Raw genomic sequence first — 22,236 nt, forward strand, 5'->3', positions numbered from 1 at the left:
TTTCATTCTGGATTTTAAGTCCACCATATCTCAAATTATGCTCAAAGAGTTATAAAACTGACCTGGCAAAGCCATTCTTGGGACTATTTCCCAAGTGAACAGAACTTATACGTTCTAAATATTTATAGCAGCTCTATTTGTGGTAGCAAAGAACTGGAAATGTAGGGGAAGCCTATCAATTGGGGAATGGCTAAAAAAGTTGTGGTATGTGACTGTGATGAAATATTACTGTGCTATAAGAAATGATGAGAAGGCTGATTTTTAGAAAGACATCGAAAGCCTTGTGTGAAATAATGAGGAATGAAATGAGCAGAACCAAGAGCATATTGTATATAATAATAGTAATACTGTTCAAAGAACAACTGTGAGTGACTAAGTTATTTTGAGTGTTATAATCACTTCAATCAACTATAAAGGAAGATGCTATCTACTTCCAGAAAAAGAACTGACAAACCGAAGTATGTATAGTATGGTTTTACACATACATATACAAACACATATGTGTTTAATGGTGGCCTTCTCTAGTGTGGGGTAGGCAGGAAGGGAAGAAAAAAAAATGAAAAGTGCACAGCAGAGAACAAAAGAAAACAAAGAAGGAAGCAAAGAAAAGCAAAGTAGTTTTGAAAATGATGTGTAGTATTTTATCACAGTTTTGTTTTTTTGAAATAAACTGAAATGGAGATTCACAGTTTCATACCAAATCCTCTTATTGTGCTATGTACATGGAAATTTTTTTTATCTTTTTGTATTTAAGTTCAAACTAATTTTAAAAAATTAAGTCCACCATCTCTCTGGCAGGAGACAGGGGGCATAATTCATGCTCAAATATTTTGTGAGCAAGTATCAATGCTCAGACAGTTGAGGCATAGGTTTTTGTTTGGGTTAGTTTTTTAGGTTTGTCTTTGCTTTTTTAATTGATATAGTGAACTAAGGACTAGAGATATTTTTTAGCTAAGGAAGGTAACTGCCTCTTAATATTTTGGATTATACTAACTGATGGCCGATTCCACAAATCTCAGATGAATCAGCAATCTAAAACTGGGATGAAAGTGAAGGTGGAGACAAGCCTCAAATCTACATACTAGCACAACCAGCTTCCAAACTTCTTAGTTTGACCTCCAATTAGATAGATAGTACTGTACTCAAGGCCAGGTAAGTGCAAATCATGTCCTCTTTGCTTCCTTATTTCCAGAGGGCTAGAAAAGTGTTGGTTGGGTTATATCCCAACTGAAAACAATCTGTAAAATGAGAGGGTTGGAACATATGATCTAAGGGCCCTTTCTATCAATTAAATTTTATAATCTATGAGTTGAAATCTCTCAGGAAACAAATTACGTTTTTCCTTGTATGTTCTCAGTATGCCTGAAGACAATCTGAAAGCAATAATTTTTTAAATTTTTTTCTTTATTTTAGTTGGCCACAATTTATATTTCATAGCATTACAGATCTAGAACTAGAAGGGACCTCAGATGCCAACAAGTCCAAAAGCCTCACCTTCAGATCAGGAGACTGAAGCCCAAGTAGTGACTTGCCCAAGGTCAATAGTAATAAGCGACAGAATTTGAACCTAAGACCTCTGACTCAGAACCAGTGCCCTTTCAAATCCACACTTTGATCTGGAGTTTCCATCAATGTCATGGATAACACTTTTTTTTAGCCTCCTCTTTATAATAATAGTAAATGATTTTTTTCATTTGCCTTCATTTTCCTCTTGAATAAGTGGGGAATAGAATTTGTTGTGAAAAGCAATAATCTAGAATAATCTCATGCTATATTCATAAAAGTTAATAATTCTCATCCTATATTGTGATACGTTACAGAAGCTAATTTTGCTACTCTGATGTCTAAGCAGAAGGTAACCTTATTTAATTTTGAGAGAGATGAGATAACTGAGTTAAGTGACTTGCCCAAAGTCACAAGGCTAAAAAATGTTTAAGCTGGGACTTGAATTCAGAATTCAAGTCCTGTGCTTATTCTACCACATATTCTGCCTTTCAGAAGAGAAAATATTGATATGTATGTCCTTATACTTCCACAAAATTCAATAAATAAATCTTTTCTGGGCTTACTGAGATGTCTATTCTTGCACTAACACATAACTCAATAAATTTTAAATAAATCTTTCCAAGACTACAGGGCAACAAGTTATCCATTACTATATCAGAAAATGCACCTTAAAAAATAAATGCTTTTTAATTTAAAAATTACATTAAAAAATAAGGAAATAATGTCAAACCATATCATTTTAAAAGAGTATATACAAAAACTATAAGTGTTTAATGAAATTAAAAGGAATTTACTTAACTAGTAAGAATTTACAGTATATTATTGACTGTATATTAAACTGTGCCATTATATTTGCATCAAGAAGAAAAACAAAAGACAATTTAAAATAAGGATAATGTTTGTTGCAAACTTACTGTGGAAGCCAGCATTGATCCCCCAAACCATACTGCATATCGCTGCATGTGGTGCGTAATGACTTGCACATCAATAGGCTTGGGCTAAAATAGGGGGGAAAAGCATTTTAGGTATTAAAGCCAATTAAGACTATGTTTAAATGCTAACATACATTCTAAAACAGATGCAATCAAAAGCTTACATTTGATAGGGGACGGGAAAAAAGCCCATTTAAAAGGCTGCTATTATGGAAAATGGGTCCAAATGCACAAAATGGTGAGAATCTATATATTTTATATATAGGAGGTAGTCATAGTTTTATAAATCATCATTAAGATATGAAAAATTAAAAAGCTCTTCCAAAACCATTTACTTAAGTTACATTATTGGGGGGGAAATATTAATAATGCCTTGTTTTTATTCTAAACTTTTAAAAAAATCTTATTTAAGCAGTTGCCAAAGAAATGAAAGAAAGCTTTTAAAAACTACTGATTTTTTTTCATGTGGCTGGAATATAAAGACATGGCTTTTGGGAGATACATTCTGATTTGTTAGACCTCCAGAAAATGAGTTGGTGTGAACCAAAATCCAGTAACTAAGACCATTTACTGTTACTTCAGTGTTAAAAAGTGGTATGAATGTAGAAATTATACATGCCAACTATTCGGCAAAATAGAAGATCAATCAACCAACCACCAATCATTTATTTAGCAACTCGTATATGCCAAGGAGCTAGGGTGCAGGGGATACAAGTAAAAAGAGTAAAACAATCCCTTCTCTCAATGAGCTTACATTCTAATGGTGAAGACAATTAAGTACATATATAAATATACTTGGAATAAATATAGACAAATACAAATATACACAAAGTAGTTAAAAATATAAGGTAATTTGGAAGCACTAGGAGCTGTAAGGTTCAAGAAAGGCTTCGTGTAGAAAATGGCAACTCTTAAAGGAAGAGAGGAACTCTGTGAGGCAGAGTTAAGACCATGTGGGACAAAAGCCAGGGTAAAGGCACACAGCTGAGAGACAGAATGTTGTGCATGAGAAACAACACAGAAAAATTGATTAGAATTAAGTCATGTAAGGCTTTAAAAGTTAACCAGACCATATCAGATTGCATGCCATCTTGGGGAGGGCAGAAGGGAAAGAGGTGAGAAAACCAGAACTCAAAATCTTATAAAAGTGAATGTTGAAAACTAAAAATAAATTAGTAAATTAAAAAAAAAACTAACCAGGAGTTTATATTCTTAAGCTAGAGGCATTAGAAAGCCACTGGAGTCAAATCTCTGCTGCAGAAAAATTACTTCAGCAGCTGCATGTAGGATGGGATGGAGTAGTGAAAGACTTGAGACAGGCAGACTACTCAGAAGGACATAAAAATTAAACAAAAGGTGATACAGGTTTTCGTAAGAGAAGACGATGAATGAGAGTGATGTGAAGGTAAAAAGAGTAATATCTGACAAGTGACTGACTAGTGAGAATGAGAGAGGAGGGAATCAATCAGTCAACAAGCATTCAATTTTGAGGTTGTGTTATGAACCTGGAAAAATGGAAGGATGGTAGTGCCTTTAAAAAAAAAAACAGGGAAATTTGGACGGAAGCAGTGTTTGAAGGAAAAGACAATGAATTCTGATTTGGACGGACAGGTTTATTAGTATATTTCCCAAGTCAAAGAGACACACAGAAGAAAAAAATATTTTTGTACAAGACAAAAGCTGCGAAGAATAATGAAACTGCTTGAAGTTTCAGGTTATGCCATTACGGCTTCACAGTTCAATAATATTTAACCTCTGCACTTCAGGGAATATGCTTGCATGAAGTAATGAAACGTCAGATTATAAAGGTTATCAGCTATCAAGTATGTCTCTCACCAAACATCATAACCCCAGAATGTTTTAGTCTACATTTAAATAAACAACTACTATTTGTCTCAAGATCCCCTTATTTATTTTCGAAGGGAATATACAATTTTGTGTGTGTGTGTGTGTGTGTGTGTATCCCAAAAAATGTGTATACATTTATGCTTTCATATGCATTTGTTCAACCTACAATATTTCCATTTGGCATTCCATTTTCTACAGTGATATAATATAAGTAAACAATCTATGTTTTAAACAATAAGACTTCATTACATGGTTCACAGTTCATAAAAATTACACAGACTACTGAAAGCTGAGAGATGATAGGTCATAACTCTTCTAACAATCTTAATGATTATGAAGTATTACCAGGATATAAATAGTTGAATCATATGACTAACCTGTTAATTAATATCATGTACATATATCCTACCCAAAATGTAATTAAGAAAACCAACCTTCAGTCTACCACCACTTAATTCTTCACTTAGTTTCAGCCTTGCATCAACAGTTCTTTTCAAATCCCGTTGTAGTCGACGTCCAAAATCCCTGAACATGGTTGAACCCCCAGAGAGGACAATATTCTGTATAGGAAAAATTGAATTTGTTTTAAAAATGTATATTAATGAGACCATTTTAATACTGAAAACCTCATTGTGTACTTTTCCCAAAAATGTTCGCTTATTTTAATGTTTAAAAAACACTTTCCAATATTTAACAAACTGATATTGACACTACAGGATCACCCCACATGACACTTTCGCTGAAACACTGACCTTGTAGAGAGGACGTCTGACATCGATGGGACAATTCTGAATTACCTCATCTACTACTTCTGAGATAGGCTGTGTGAAGTCTGGATTAGCAAACTGAAAAATAAGACAAAGTGCACAAGTCCAGTGATTGTTGGACTTACTCATTATAACAGAAATTTTATGAACAAAAGTACAGTACTTCATCAATAAATGATAAATACAATAGCTGTTGGGTGAAAATATACTGGACTAATTATATAAGTCTCCAATTTTGCTTTTTATTTGTGAATATAAGTCAACATCCAAAAGTCACATTAAGTAACAGATATTCCAGAAAATAAAAAATTAAATGTCAGAGAGAAAATGCTGATTACAGATAAGTCATTTTATATATACAGCAATGGAAATGATTATACTGAACTTAAAAAGAATTCAGTGAACTGAAAAATGACTAAGGAATCGTCGACAATATTTTGATTTAAAAGAAAGCACTGGGGCAGCTAGGTGGCGCAGTGGATTGAGTACTGGCTCTGGAGTCAGGAGGACCTGAGTTCAAATCCAGCTTCAGACCAAACACTTGACACTAGCTGTGGGACCCTGGGCAAGTCACTTAACCCCAACTGCCTTGCCAAAACAAAAAAATTAAAAAAAGAAAGCATTAATCAATATTCGTATAAGTTGGAAGAAAAAATTTTAAATCATTTGTTAACTAAATAATGAGGGACAGGTTCCCCTCTTTTTCTATGTGTTTATTGTCTATTGCTATACTATAAACCAAAAAATAACTATTTTACACGTTAGCTCTAGGAACCAGACATATTCAGCAACGGAATGAGAATAAGTATTTATTGAGCACCTACTACATGCCAAACACTGTGCTAAGCACCTTACAACCAGGATCTCAGTTGACTTTCACTATAACTCTATAAAACAGGTTCTATTATTATCCCTACTTTGTAGTTGAGGAAACTGAGGCAGACATAGGTTAACTAACTGCCCAGAGTCACTCAGTTAGCAAGTGTCTAAGGCTGAATTTGAACTCAGGTCTTCTTGACTCTAGGCCCAGCATTCTATCCATTGCCTGCTAGCTACCTCTTAAGAATTCTGCAGAAATACGAAGATAATCTCAATTAGCTCATCATCTAAAAAAAAGATACATCCAAGTAGCTATATATCCTGATCTATATGAATTAAAAGGAATAATGAACTTTTTTAAAGGCTTAATTTTTAAAAATAAAATGTGAAGACTGTCTTGTAAATAAGACTGATCAAGTTCTATTCTACTTTTCATTCGATAGTAGATCTACAAATCAGACTGGCACTTTCTAGAAAAGTGCCAAAAAACCCCAGTCTATTGCCAGAGAACATTTTATTGATCACAGAAATTTTAGAGCTATTTATTACATGGTGACAAAAGGTACTAAATGATACTTCTTAGACTATAAAGCATAACGGGGGGAAATGGTTTTACATGAAATATAACAGTTCTAATCGACTTGAATAATATAGTACTCTATACTACCATATTAACAGAGGGTGGGGAGAAAAGGAAATCACAGAGGTGATGCGCAATAAGAAAATACAAGCAGAATGGTTGACTCCTAGGTCTTTGCCAGCCCAAACCGTTGGGATGCCCACGACAGAAGCAAACCACATTGTATCCCGGACAAAGAAGAAGAAGATGAATCCAGAGTCATGTATCACCCAATCCAGATAATAGGGAAGGTTAGGCTATCTACCATCCCTTCAGTGTGGCTGTCTTCCTCTTTCTTAGGGGACTTCAACATTCATGATAATATTCCCTCAAACATCCTCTCGGTTCCTCAGTATCCTCTCAAGCCTGTGACCTACTTACTATTTCACTCCACCTCAACCACATAGAGATGGATCAAGCCCTCAATCTGGCTTTCATCTAAATGTTTTCCACCAAAAACTTGACATTTCAATCACTCCCTATACCTTACCCTTTCAAAATGTATTCTTCATCCTTGTATGATACTGAATCCCTCCATCCCTCAGTACCGAGTACTCAGTACTCAGGCTATTATACCTCTGCTCTTGCTTAATTTTCTTCTCTTCCCAATCTCAAACCTAGACTTAATCAATCCAACTAAACTGTCTTCTCTCAAATTAATTCTGCCCTTTCTGCTACTCCTTCTTTTCTTACACATCTAAGTTTCCTTTGCCAGTTTGTAATCCATATTATACACCCTAACTCTTACCCCAAGGCTCTATCTTGGGCCTTCTCCTTTCCCTCTCTCTGCTTTGTGATCTAATTAGCCCTCATTGGTTTAATTATTATCTCTGCATTGATGACTTGCAGATCTAAATATAAGTCTCTATTCTGAGTTCTCTTCCACAAGATACTTGAATATGGATGTCCCATAGACATCTCAAAAATCAACATGTCCAAAGGGAACTCATCTTCCTAATTTTTTTAAAAATTTCTGTCAAGGGTACCAATATTCTTTTAGTCTCTTAGGTTTGAAACCTTGCTGTCATCCTTGGTCAATTCCTTACTCACTGCAAATAACTAATCAGTTGCCAATCTTGAGACTTCTACTTTGACAACATCTTTCACATCTACTGCTGTCTTACCACTCATATAGCCACCACCCCAGGTCTTCTCTAGGCTTTTCTACTGAGAAATGTCCATGCATATAATGTATTCCCCTCCTCACCACAAATCCTAAAATCCTTTACTTCTTCCAATACTCAGCTCAAGGAAATCTCTTCCTGATTCTCCATTGCTAGTTCCCTCCCTTTTGAACTACTTTGTAATTTTTTTTGTATTTATTTGGTATATTTTTATGTATGTTACACACTGCTTCCTCAGATAGAATGTCAGGTCCTTGAGGATAGAGACTCAACAGGAGATAGAAGAGGAGCATCTGGGCTGAGGAAACCTCTAAAATTTACAAGTGGAAAAAGTACTGAACTGGGAACAGGAGTCCTTAGGACCTAACTCTACCTCTGTCACACAGCTATTTTACTTCTTAAATTATGCAAGCTAGTTAATTTGCTTTTAATATAAAATTTAGAATTGTTGTTCAGTAGTGTCACTCTTCATGACCCCATGGACCATAGCATGTCAATACTGTCCATGGTGTTTTCTTGACATCTTTGGAGTGGTTTGCCATTTCCTATTCTAGTAGATTAGGCCAAACAGAGGTTAAGTGACTTGCCCAGGGTCACATAGCTATTAAGAGTCTAAGGCCACATTTGAACTCAAGTCTTTCTGACTCCAGGCCCAGTGCTTTATCCACTGCACCACCTAGCTGTTTCTAAACAAGATTAAGTGATCACCAAGGACTTTCTGGGTCTAAAATTCTTGATACTATCATAATAACTCAGCCTGGATTGAACTGACATTAGCCTGTCTCAGCAAAACAAAAAGTACGGCAAGCAAATTAGTACTCCATCTAGAAATATTTAACTTATAGGAGATAAGCTAAGTATTTCAACAGTCACTAATATATATAAATGAACTGTTCATTACAAATGAATCCGATCTGTTCACTAAGGTAGACCCTTAGATTCTCTACTTGCTACCAGTATTAGTTACTAATTTGCTCTGGTACATGTTTAACAGTAATTACAGAATGTGTTTTTATTAAACTGCCAAACTCTGGCAATACTACTACAATTACGAGGACATTTAAAATTGACTGGCTTTCCATAAAGGTTGTGAATTCTACTTCAGTTAAAAAAAAACAACGAAACCTTTGATACTATTTTCTGGAGGACATGTTTATGTGTAGTAGGCATATATATATATGTTGTTTTCTTAGTTTTGTGGAAGTAACTTAAAACTGTTAAGCTCAGTGCCTCCACTTCCTTTCCTCTCCCCTCTCCTCTTAACTCTACAGTCTGGCTTCCAACATTATCATTCAACTGATTTTTTAAAAATTACCTACAATCTCTTAATTACCAAACTCAACAAGCCTTTCCTTGATTCTCATCTCTCTTGACCTCTCTGCAGCCTCTGACAATTTCATCACCCTCTTTTCCTTGATATTCTCTTCTCTCTTGGCTTTTGTGACAAACATAATTTCTTGGTTCTCCTACTTACCTAATCTCTTCTCAGTTTCCTCTGTTAGATCTTTACTCAGGTCAAGTCTGCTTACCACAGAAACAAATGTCTCACAGACACTATCTTGGGCCCTTTTCTTTTCTCCCTCTATACTATTTGCAATATCTACTCTTCACTATCTCTCACTACTCCCCTCTCCCATATCAACTCTGTTGGCAAGGCCTATAAATTTGACCTTTGTGACATCTTTCGAATACGCCTCCTTCTCTCCTCTGATATTGCCACCACCGTGTGCACAGGCCCTCATCTCACTCCTGGAATACTGCAATAATAGCCTGATGGTTGTTTTGACTGCCGTAAGTCTCTCCTCACTCCAATCCATCCTTCAGTTGCCAAAATGATTTTCCTAAAGTACAAGTCCAAACATGTCACCTCCTACTCAAAAAACTCCAGTGCTCCCGTTTACCTCCAGGATCAAATTCAAAAATCCTCTGTTTGTCATTCAAAGCCCTTCATAACCTAGCCCCCTCCTATAACTTACTTCCCACCATGTAATCTCTGATCCAGTGATACTGGCCTCCTCACTGATCAAGGAAAAAGACATTCCACTTCTAGGCTCCAGCATTTTCTTTGATTGTCCCTCACGTTTGGAATGCTCTCCCTCCTCATCTCAGTGTCCTAACTTCTTTGGCCTCCTTCAAATCCCAACTAAAATCTCACCTTCTACAAGAAGCATTCCTGATCCTTCTTAATTCTAGTGTCTTTCCTCTACTGATTATTTCCTACTTATTTTATATAAAGCTTGATTGCATATAGTTGTTTGCATAGTCTCCCCAATCAGATTGTGAGCTCCCTGAGGGCAGGAACTGTCCTTTGCCTTTCTTTGTAACCTCAGCACTTAGCAGAATGTCTGATACATAGTAGATACTTTATAAATATTTTAATGACATAAAGGCACACTCAGACATGTACCGTCAAAATACCATTTTGAAATGTTAAAAAAAGAACTTTAATACAGAAAATTTCCCTTACATAGAAGCATTTCAAAATCTTTATAATAATTTTAAAGCTATTACACATTATCAACATTTCAGAAAGTAATATTCCGTTTCTAAAGATGTAACAAAATAAACCATATGCATATTAGCATATTTTAACTCAGGTAACGTTGTAACAAAAGTATGAATAATTATTTTTCCCATTTAGGATTAGTCCTCTTCCTATAAGAAATATTTATCAAACTAATTGCGAATATCTAAAACTAAAGTTAACATTTTCTTACATTTAGAAGCACGACTCAATCTAAGCAAACTCACCTCTGGGTGAAAGAAGATTTCTGGACCGAGGAATCGTTCATAACCAACATCAATGGAAAATTCTTTCTTTGAAATTGCATTGATTCCAGTATACTGTTTAATCCACTTTGATCCATCTGTATCATACTTGTTAAATTCTTTGACTAAATCTGGGCAGACATAACTATAACGTTCCTAAATTTAAAAAGAAAAAAGTATTTCATCTCCAAAATAAGAAATATAATGGAAAAGACAGGCATTTTCAGTGAGCTAGAAGAAAAAGGCAAAGAAAAAAAACACTTTGGAGAATAGTTTAGGATGTAGGAAAATTAACAAGGCTGCCAGATAATGTCATAACTGCAGTTTATAAATTAAATACTTCATTTTTCTGCTATATTTTATTTTCATACTCCATGGTATGAATCGAATATGTGAGAAAAACAGCTGATTTCTATTTTTCTTTATGAAACATGCAAATAAGGGGCAGCTAGGTGGCACAGTGATAGAGCACTGGCCCTGAAGTCAGGAGGACCTGAGTTCAAATGCAGCCTCAGACCAAATTGACACTTACTAGCTGTGTGACCCTTGGCAAGTCACTTAACCCCAACTGCCTTAAAAAAAGAGTATAAAAAAAAAGAAACATGCAAATAGTACTAAACTTTGATCCAGTGATACTGGCCTCCTCACTGATCAAGGAAAAAGACATTCCACTTCTAGGCTCCAGCATTTTCTTGGTTCTATTATCTATTATCATGAAAGCAGTCAGTATAGTAATGTCTTCCTTTCGTAGTACACATCAGTAATAATTATAGAATACAGAAAAGATGAAGTATGTGCTACATATTCAAGAAAAATAATCTTCAAAATTCACCAATACCTTACAATAGGTGACAGAATATAAACCAGCACAACAACAACAACAACAAAAAGAATATAAACCAGCACAGACCTTTGAGTCCTAATACGAACAAAACTAAGAACATAAGCTACTAGGCAAACAAATTTGTTCTAAAGGTTTTATTTTCCATTTTTCTCAATTGGGTGGTTGAGGGGGAAATGAATTGGGGAGAAAGAAGAGAATTATGGATTAAGTTGTGCCCCTAAAAAGAAGATAAAGGAAAGAAACATATTTTGAAATGCTTCTAAGATTTTTATGAAATACTCAGGAAAAAGCCAAAAGGAGTTACAAAAAGTAACATGCTGAATTTATTATACTTAAAAAGAAAAGTTGTAAATAATAGAGATTCAAAGTTATAAAGCCCTCTTCTGATATACTACTCTGTGTGCTTGTTTTAGTTGATGCTTGATATGTTCTGATGCTTGGTATGCTCAAAATTTTTAAAATGAAGAAAAACACTGGTTAGACAAGATTAATTTTTATAAAATTTTTAAAAGGGAAATAATGAAAACCAATCTCTTTAGGCTACTCATGACCTGATATGTTTTCAATGGCAGCCTACTTCTTCTTGGTATTGTAAAGACTAATATAAAGTGTGTGCTAAAGCACATTTTTTTCTTCAAGAAAAATTCAATCTAAGAAAAAATACAAAATCATGACATTCAAGCAAAGCTGCTTTTAAAAGGCTCAATAAAAAATTTATTTTAAAGAAATAATGTAAAAAACACATTAACTTATTATTTTCAGGTCCCTACCCAAATAACTTTATGTGACTGCCTTTATAGAGGGTAAATAAAAAAATAAAGCCAGTGGACTGGTGAATGCTCATATGCCTTACAACATGTCCCCTAAAGATATGAGTCCATTTAAAGATGATGCTTAGCCTCTATGCAGACTAAAGTCTCACAAGGAGATGGAGGCTCACTTAAAAGCTTCATTTAGTTTTATCCTGGTCCTTTGTCTGCTCTAAAGTAAACCTGATACATCTAACTTTTCTGGATTCCCTACAGGGAATTTATAAACAAGAATAACATAGGCCAGTCACAGTCACCATAAGTAACAGCAAACAAACAAGACTAAAGCTTGCCTACTCATACACTATACTTCTGGCAGTTTCATAGATAATTTATTACAATTTTCAATGCTTCCAGAAAAACAGATGTCTTAAAAAAAAAAGAAAAAGACAGAAATGGTATTTATATAGCTTGGATTGTCTTCAATTTGTGAGATATTAAATGGAAGAACAGTAAAACTTTGTGATGTACAAGAGAAAGAGAAAAAAAGAAAGGAAGGACACTCTGCTCAGGTAAGAGAATTATTCCTTAACATTGCTGAAGTGCATGAATATACTTTAGATATGCAAATAAGTAATTTTCAGGGTTGATTAATTTATAAACATGTTGCAAACGTTCTTATAAGTTAAATAAAGCATGTGCATGGGGACACTTATGGCAAATGAAAATATTTAAATCAGAACTCATATTTCTCTATTTGCCAAAATACAACCTACTTAAACTGATGTAATTTCTTCAATTTTACAATCTGTTGAAGAATATAATGATATCAATCAAGGCAATGTGTAAAATAATGTTAGGGAGAACATAAGGAATTTACTGAAGAATCAGATGTGAAATAATTTGCATTGAGATGATTATTTTTACCTTTATCAAAAGGAATACATATAAACAATGTGCAATGACACTACTGCATAAATGTTTTCATTTCCCAGTTGTCAGCTGTGAAAAGCTTCATTAAAAGAATGTGCTCGCTATTTTGCCACTGTTTTAGCATTGAGAATGGACATAAAGATGCTGGTAATTTTCAAGGACTTACTTGTAAGAAATTTAAGTAATCAACAACAACTTAATGGGTAAATAACTTGTAAGACGAACAAGAGCTATTATTCACTTAGGGTATTTTATACTAAAAATTTAATTTTTGGTTCCGAGGTAAATACCACCCCTACTCCAATCAATAAATGTCTACTTTACCTTCACTGCCTTAGCTGTTTCCAGGGATTGTTCGGGAGGAATTCCTACTTCTCGTTCTCTCAATAACTGCTGAATAAAATATGTTATATCTCTCCCAGCAATTGGAATGTGCTTGATACAGCTGCCAATAACATACCCTTCAGCCTAGGAATGAAAAAAAGCAAAAACAAAAAAGTCAATTCAAATTAAAATAAATAATTATTAGGCACCTTTTAGGCGAAGAGTCTGGTGATATGAATTGAGGAAAACAAAAGACAAAAATCATACCTCTTGGGGCCTATGGTTCAATGGGAGGTAAGATATAAAGACAACCAAAATATGACATTATAACACAAAGTCATTATAGGGATGCAAAACAAACTGCTACATAAGGGGAAAAGTTATTATTAACCGAAAGGATCAAAGAGGTGGCACTGGAAGAGGGATTGAAAAGATGGGTACAAATTTCCTATTAATAATTTAAAGGCAAAGTTAGTATGATTCTGTATGTAACTAACATGTACAGAATTTACAACTATACCTCAATTACTCAAGAAAGACAGCAACAAGGTTAAAAAGATGTATGTTAAGTATAACTTAGCTTAAGGATAGTCTATTTACTATCAAACAATATACTTTAAAAAGCTCTTGGAAGGAATATACATAGGCTTCAGCAAGAAGCACTAACACTTTATTCAAACAAAGGCAAGATGATTTGACTTTTTAAAAAAGGAGCTAACGACTGGCCCAGAATAGACTAAACTTTCCACAATACAACAGGGACAGCCTCACTCCTTAAGTCTGTAATGTCATGCAGAATGAGACCAGGTCTACTTCCATCTCCAAGTTGCCAGGAACCATTACGATTCGCTCAGCTCATTAAATCAATAGCAAAACAAACATTTAAAGGAGTAGAGAAAAAACATGTAAGATTATCTATCAATTTGTGTGAAACAATCTTAAATTTGATCTATAAAAGATAATATGGCATTGAAATTATGATTGCTTTAAGTTAGACATTAATATAATTTCACTATCTAAATCTTTTTTTCACCTCATAAAACTTAACAGGGCCATCTATTTGCCCAAACAAAAGATTGCACCATGCATGCTACTGACTTGGGGAGCTGGAAGGCCTGGTTGTTTTGAGGTATCAGGCTGTAGGTTATCAGAATATTCTTTGTTGTATCAAACCATGAACATCATTATCTCTCCCACTCCAAATTTTTACCATGTTGAACTTTTAATTTCAACTTTACCTTCTATCCACATGGTTTTGTTTTTCCTCCCAGTTGTATTTTCTCTAGAATTGTCCTGACTGAAAATAATTCTGCTTACTGCTGGTTTTTCCTTAAATCTACTGTTATAAGCCAATTTTTGAAAGCTGGGTTCTTAACCCTTTCTGTACCATGGATACTTTCAGAAGTCTGGTGAAGCCTATGAACACTTCTCAGAATGTTTTTAAATGTATCAAATGCATAGAATTACAAAAGATGCCAATTATACTGAAATTTTTTTAAAGTTCATGGACCCCAAGTTAAGAACACTTGTTCTAAACTGCTGGCAATTCTATTCACTTATAAGTCACGTGGAAACTTAACGCACATCCTACAGATGATAATCATTGGCCCAACATTAACCTCTTATGAACATTTTAAAATTCTAACTCAATGATACTAATTATCTGAATGAGTTTTAAGTCATAGGCTGCATTTATGCAGAACCTTAAGCTATGCAAAATATTTTATATACATTTCATTTTATCCTCACATAACAACCCAGTGAGACAGAGACTACTGTTACCTTCATTTTACAAATAAGAAAACTGAGGCTCGGAAAAGTTAAGTAACATGCCTCAAGTCATACAGTTAGCTAGTAACTGCCTACTGCAGGATTTCAACCCGGATTTCCCTAACTCACTGTCTAACACTCTATCTGCTATGCTTCACTGCCTTCTTTTGGAATATAATATAAAAAAGCATTGTGTTAGGAATATTTGTTAAAGTAGCAGTATTAAAAATATAAATGAGGATAATAAAGGAATAAAATCTCACAATGTAAACGGCAAAACAAAGCAGTAATCTCTCAATTCTGAAACGGATCTGTGATTTCTTAATTTTGGAGCTCCCTCCAATAATGAAGATCACAACTCACTCATGTCTCCCCATCCTGAATGACTCTTCTTTCTGTTCTCCAAAAAGTTCACTTCAGAAGTCTACCCAACTTGCTGGAGGCCTTTCTCACTTTCTCCCAACACTGCAAGCTACCAGTGGAGCATTCTGACTTGTCCACCTGTCATCCCCTCCCACTGCCACAAGATCAGTTTAACTTCTCTTCCTATCAAACAATCTCTTGATGAAATCCTTTATTCTGGTCTTTGGAGTTTCTCATTGGTTACACAATGGAGCCTGCTCATGCTCACCATAAGCCTCTGCTTATTATTCATCTTCTCTGCCATAAAGTGACATCAGTAAAATATTAGTATTGAAAAGGTGGGCCTTTGCTTTCATGAGAAGCTTGGAGGTGCAGCATAAAGCTTTCAAATTTCCAGAAAGCACTCCAGCTCATTTTCTTCTTTTCAACTGCGGGCACAGATCAATGCCAAAACCATACAGTGCCCATCTAAATGAAGGCCAGTATCTGGGCAAGACATAGTCTCTTTCTACTTGGACTTTCCTAGATGGATAGATAGGTCAGACTCCTTTGAGTGATGATCTCTTCTAGAATGTTCTGCAATGCCCCGGGACGTTGTCATCCACAAGCAGGAACATCTGGAGAAACTCAACATCCATAAAGAATCCCTCCTCAACCCAGACTCTGCACTAGATTTTCTTCCATCATAGTGGCAAATACCTCTGATGTGCACACATCTATTTTATATCTTACCTGACATTCATAATCAGATAAGTCATTAACAGTAAAAATCTTCTGAGGAATTCTGAATGACCTTGATGTATGAATGGAAAATATCATGCTATAAAAGAGCCTCTACCAAATCAAATGCTTGACTTTTTGTAATCAACAATAAGCCCGATGATATCTTATATTCTCTACATCTTTTCAGTTAATTGTGACATGGTAAAGATTTGGTCCATTGTTGACTATAACTAGAAAAAGCCTGTTCTATCCTTAATAATAAATTCGTTGAAGATACCCTCAATACATGAATAAATGACTCTAATAAAGATTTTGTAAAGACAGGAGAGTAGGCACAAGGGTTAGTACTTATTGGTGTACTTTTGGTCACCTTTTTCAGCATCAATAATGTCCCAGATTTTTTTCCCACATTTTTAGATCTTCCCCATATTCAGATACCTTGTATATATCTGTCTCTCAAAGACCCCACAACTGTATTTTAATGAAGTAATAATTCATGAATTTTTTTTCTTTAAAAGATGACTTCAATTCCATAAAAACATTGAAAATTTAAGATCCTTACTAAGCTCAGTCATTTTTGGTAGTCATTTAAATTCTACTTAGCACAATAAGAAACAATGTAATTTACCATTAAGCACTAGAAACTCAATGGTTTAATAATCATAACTAACATGTTACATCAATAAAAAACAAATCACTATGAAAATTCACTTACGTTAATATGCTTACAATTAATTGTAAAATAGCCTTTGGTTCTTTAAATTGCTAAATGATGAATGGAAAGTCATCAAATGGTTATAAAAATATCTAAAAATAAAATAAGCTAATTTCTTGCTGATCAAGATAATAAATTATGCATTCCAATTATAGATTTTCAATGTATAATTGTCTAAAATGTAATGCATTCTTACAGCAAGAGTAAGGCTTTTTTGTTGTTTTTTGGTGAGGCAATTGGGGTTAAGTGACTTGCCCAGGGTCACACAACTAGTAAGTGTTAAGAGTCTGAGGCTGGATTTGAAGTCAGGTTCTCCTGACGCCAAGGCCAGAGCTCTATTCAATGTGCCCCCTAACTACCCTGTAAGACATTTTTTAAAAACACATTTTGGCATTTTTATCTGAATATAGCAGTAACTGAAAATAATTTCAAATAATTACAATAACCAAAGAGAAGGCATTTGGGGGGTCTTAATAAAGCTAATGTTCATATTCTAAACATACCAGATAGGCTTTTGCATATGCCACATAGCCTTTAAAACTAATATACTTTTATTAAATATTTTTAAAACATTCTTACCACAGGAATGACATGAGTGACACCATCTCCACTGTCTATAACTGTGCCAGTCAGTGTCCGCTCTCCTACCTGTCTTGATGTCCAAGATGCAGCCAAAGCAAGGACAGCCTTGGAAAAAATAAAAAGAAAAGTCAGTGAGAAATATCAAAAGGCATGCTGTTTGTATTTACTTTATAATCTCAAAAGTAAAACCTTCCAAAAATGAGAAAATTCAAAATTGCCCATTATTTTCATTTCAATAAAGGAATTTTAATTCATACAATCTTACTGATTTCTATATTTAAAAAACAAGGAAGCAATTACTTTCAAAATGTATCATGAAATATTACAACGCAAAAGAGACTAGAATTTTTCAAAATATTTAGATGGGCTGTACTTACAAAAACACGGTGAAGGGAACTCAAGACAACTATGTGAATTATTCAAGTCATAAATTATTCTAAGTAATTAGCCATTCCCTCATAGAAAGATCAACTTAAAAAGAGACTTACAGATTTTAAAAAGTTTCATTACAAAGGCCCCGTGAAGGAAGGAAGAACTGTTTCTTGGGAAGTGATTATGTACAAGAAAAATGTAACAATTTAAAAAAGTTAAATTAATGACTATTCAGGGGGACTCCCTTGCACGTCTCAAAATTATCACTGTGGCTTAAGCAACGGCCAAATTATGGGTATGGGAGAGCTAAAATGAAGTTCATAAAATCCTGGAAAATGTATGTATGTATTACTGAATTTTTAAATTTTCACAATTTATTCACAATAGTTTTGTGGGAAGTTATTCATAAGAGCTTTGTGAGAAAAACACAAAAAAAATACTTGAATAAGCCTATACCAAATATGCTACTAAAACAGTTAACATTACTTTGTTTTATTTGCTTGCAAAATGTTAGCTGAAAGGGATGGGAAGATATCCTTTATTTCATTCCTTCCTTTTAGGTAGGACCTCAAAAAAATCATTACAAACGGTTGGAGATTTCTCCTACCTTTAAAAATCTCAAATGAAAGATTATCCATGTTTCCATATTAATCAGTTCCAGGTCCTTAAACTATGTTGCAAAGTAATAAAAGTTCTTTTCTCTGTTTAATTCCTTCAATTACAATTATGGGATGTATTTGTAAATGTTTGAAGGTCTTTTTTCCCATGTATACATTTACACATTTTCAACTACAGGGGTAGGAACAATGCTTTCTATTTCTTCTTTATATTCCAACAGCTCAGTACTCCATGGGAGTCCAAAAGTTTTTGTTGCCTGACTGACCTTCACCACAAAAATGCTAGGTGATAAAGTTAATAACATTTAGCTATCATTAAGAGTCAAAAGGACAACAAATTAAGAATCTCAAACTATCGGGCGGGGCAGGGAGAATGCTCAATTTTGTGGGTATAAAAATCAAAGGGACATTTTAGATCAACCAGAAATAACAGGGAATAAACCACAAAAGTTCACTTTTAATTTTAAAAACAAATATATCTTCCATTGGCACATTAACATTATGCCAGCTCTCCTCTCAACCCAATTACAGTGACTCAAAATGCAAGGGAATGATGGCTGTTTTGGGGAAAGAATAAGTATTTATTAAGCACTTACTCTGTGCCAGGTATTGTGCTAAGAGTTTTACAAATAGTTTCTAATTTGATCCTTGCAAAACACTTGTGAGGCAGGTGATACTATTTCCCCCATTTTAAAATTGAGGAAACTAGGCAAAAAAAAAAGTTACATGACTTGGCAAGGGTAGCACAGCTCGTAAGTTTCAGAGGCCAGATTTCAATCAGGTCTTCCAGACTCTAGGACCAGAGCTCTATCCATTATTCCCCCTAGCTATATAGAGAAATCAAATTTCCAACGATGACTTTGGTTCAAGAAGTGGCATAAAAGCTCTCAGGCAATGTATGAAAGGAAAAGAAGGTAAGCCTGTCATGTGGTACATCAGCAGAGAGCTAAGTACCCCAGATAAAAAGACCTATGGGGAAGGCCTTCAACCCTCTGGGAGCATATAATGGACATGATTTATAGAAGAACATAAACTGTATGATAAATTTGTGGAAAAAGAAAACATGAATGGGTTGAGATCTGTACCCATGGAAGAAGTTCTAGGATCTAATGGTATGACACTTTTAAGCAAAAACCCTGAAATAGCCAACAGACAAGTTTTCTAAATAGAGCACAACTGCAAACAATTTAAAGGATATTTACAACCAATTAGCAAAACAAGAGATTTATAAAACAGTAAACAGTATATTATATACATTATAAAGAAAAGGGACTAATAACTTAAAATTTACAAAGGACACTATGCTCAGAACTAATTAACATCTATTATTTTTTGCTGTGAAAAAAATATGGGGAAAATGACATTCCACAAATGAGATTTTAAATGTTCAAAATTTTAATTCTTAAGATTCAGGCTTAGAGAAATATAAATACATGCTTACCTGTACAGCTATGTATAGGCCTGGAACATTAAAGGATTCAAACATAATTTCAGCTGTATATTCCCTGTTTTCTGGCGTATTTAGTGGAGGTTCAGTCTATTAGATAAAGAATATTTTTTAAAAATGTTAAAGTCTCATTAATGAAAAAAATCTCTTTTTAAGCAAATAAATATAAAAGAGAAAGAATTTATTACTTTGCACAAAACATCAGTGACTGATTCAATTAACTTCAACTATCTGGCAGAGTCATGGAATGCAGCATTCTAATTAGCCAGATATATTGATTAACAAAAAGTTACCATACAGAAAATGTATGAATTAAAACTTTCTAAGCCCTTGGAATTCAATTAAATATGCTTATTACAAATAATAACAAAGATAAAAGTATCTAGCGCACTGATACAATCACTTTGTTGGAAGTAGGTTACAATGAAAACGCATTTACGAGATTAAAAATCTATAAAATGTGAATTATTATTAACTCAGCAAACATTTATTAAGTGCTTCATATGTTCAAGTCACTGTGCTTGGCACTGAGTGAGATAAAGATAAATAAGACACTATCTCCAGAAAGTTTATAACCCAGTATAGGAGTTAAGACATGAACATACATAACTAAAATACAAAATAGAAAATAGGTATATAACAGAGTTAAGAGCAAGATTCTAAGACTCTATGAACATTCATAGAAAGTAAGATGAGGGTGAGGTGGGAAGGTGTGGAAATAGTAGAAGACTTAAAGGAAGAGAGAGTTTTTCAACTGGGCCTTAAAGAATGAATAGAATTTCAACAGTTGAATATAGAAGACAGGAAAGAAAGAAGTCACGGGAGAGCAACTAGAATAGAAGCAGTAGAAATGATGAGTAGATAAGTAGAAATGATGCAAGAAATAGTGCAGAGGTAAAAATGACAAAATTTTTTAGTAAATGGATATGAGAGGCTTAAGAAAAAGTCAAGAATTATTAATGCTCATGTTCTTATGTAAGTCTTTGCTATTATCTCATAATAATTGTAAGTACTGAATTAGAGCTTTATTATACTACTATTCTTGTGATCCAAAATATCAAATTCACCTATAGGTGAGATTACCTTAACATCTCTTAAGCCCAATCTAAACTGAAGGTTACTCCGAGAGAAACTTAATACAAAAAAACTCAACATATTTTGTAAGGTGTACTCAACAAGAGTTATTTGAACTCACCAAAAGAAAATAATGATCTTCAGGTTCTGCCCTCAGGTATTTAAAGATCACTTGTTCCATAAATCTCTCCATCAAGTCCCAATCTTCAACTATACCATGACGGATTGGCCACTGTTATATAAACAAAATAAAATCTTGCTCTAATTTTAAAATGGCACTAAGCAATTTTAAAAGAATAAAAAATTCATCCAATTGAACTTTTGTCTACAAGAAGTAATAATCCACAATAATATTCACTTACAAAATTGTACTTCGGTATTTTGTTAGATCATTCATCCACTTAATAAATTATTTCAAAAAACTATTACGCACAATGCACTTCGATACTAGATAACCTGATATATCATAAACCAAAAATACTTCTGCAAAACCTTGAAGTATGAGCTTCAAGAAAGCAGAAACCCTGTTTTACATCTTTAAAAAGAGCCATGACAGCACTGAATATGTACAGTAGCTACTGAATATACCTTTTTTTGAAGCAACAAATGACCGGTAAGCTATGGTCATGATTCATTGCTCATTCATACATACACACTCCTATTCATTCCATTACATTTATCCTCCATTTTCTCCAATTCTCAACTCTTAAAACCATTTCCTGGAGCTAACACTTTACAATTCATTTTTTCCTAAGTATTTTTAAAATTATTTTCCCTACTTTGTTTAATACTTACACATAACATGTTTTATAATTAGATACATTCAGAAAAAAATGCTTTTCTATATTATCAATCTTTTTAAAAATAACATTTTAAAAGCTATATTAATATTCAACTCAAAAACCATTTATTAAAATATTTACTAGTTCTAGACACCATGAATTAAAAAAGATTAAAACAGAAAAATTAAATAGTCCCTGTCCTTGAAGAGTTTTCATTCTATTAGGATATGTGACACAGCACATATGGATAAATATAAAGTAATATAAGGGAAGACAGAGAGTATGAATAACTAAGCAAGACTGGATTAGCCTACACACAAAAGGTGGCACCTCAGTTGAGCTTTTAAGGCAAAAAAGGATAGGCTCATATATTTTGAAGTAGAAGGAACCTTAGATGTCACCTAGTATATAAACTCTTTGTTCTACAGAAGAGGAAACTAAGCATCATAAAAGTTAAAACAATAAAGGCAGTTAAGACTTAACAGGCAGAAAGTGACAGGGTCAGGTTTCATGAAGAGAGAAAACAAATATTCTTAGAAATGTCACAGAATTTTTAA

General features: G+C 33.9%; 1 protein-coding gene across 1 annotated transcript in view; it reads right to left on the reverse strand.

The window, feature by feature from the left end:
* Positions 1-22,236, reverse strand: part of ACTR3 (actin related protein 3) — a 58,330-nt gene that overhangs the window by 1,326 nt on the left and 34,768 nt on the right. Inside the window, exons 4-11 of the mRNA XM_021009421.2 lie at positions 21,019-21,129; positions 19,818-19,913; positions 17,385-17,492; positions 13,235-13,378; positions 10,367-10,540; positions 5,039-5,131; positions 4,721-4,846; positions 2,421-2,504 (exon numbers count right to left, since the gene is read on the reverse strand). Coding sequence (XP_020865080.1) covers positions 2,421-2,504; positions 4,721-4,846; positions 5,039-5,131; positions 10,367-10,540; positions 13,235-13,378; positions 17,385-17,492; positions 19,818-19,913; positions 21,019-21,129 — 936 coding nt within the window. The remainder of the gene's footprint in view (positions 1-2,420; positions 2,505-4,720; positions 4,847-5,038; positions 5,132-10,366; positions 10,541-13,234; positions 13,379-17,384; positions 17,493-19,817; positions 19,914-21,018; positions 21,130-22,236) is intronic.

This window comes from Phascolarctos cinereus, unplaced genomic scaffold (assembly GCF_003287225.1).
Source record: "Phascolarctos cinereus isolate Bilbo 61053 unplaced genomic scaffold, phaCin_HiC Scaffold_726;HRSCAF=1367, whole genome shotgun sequence".
Taxonomy (NCBI): domain Eukaryota; kingdom Metazoa; phylum Chordata; class Mammalia; order Diprotodontia; family Phascolarctidae; genus Phascolarctos; species Phascolarctos cinereus.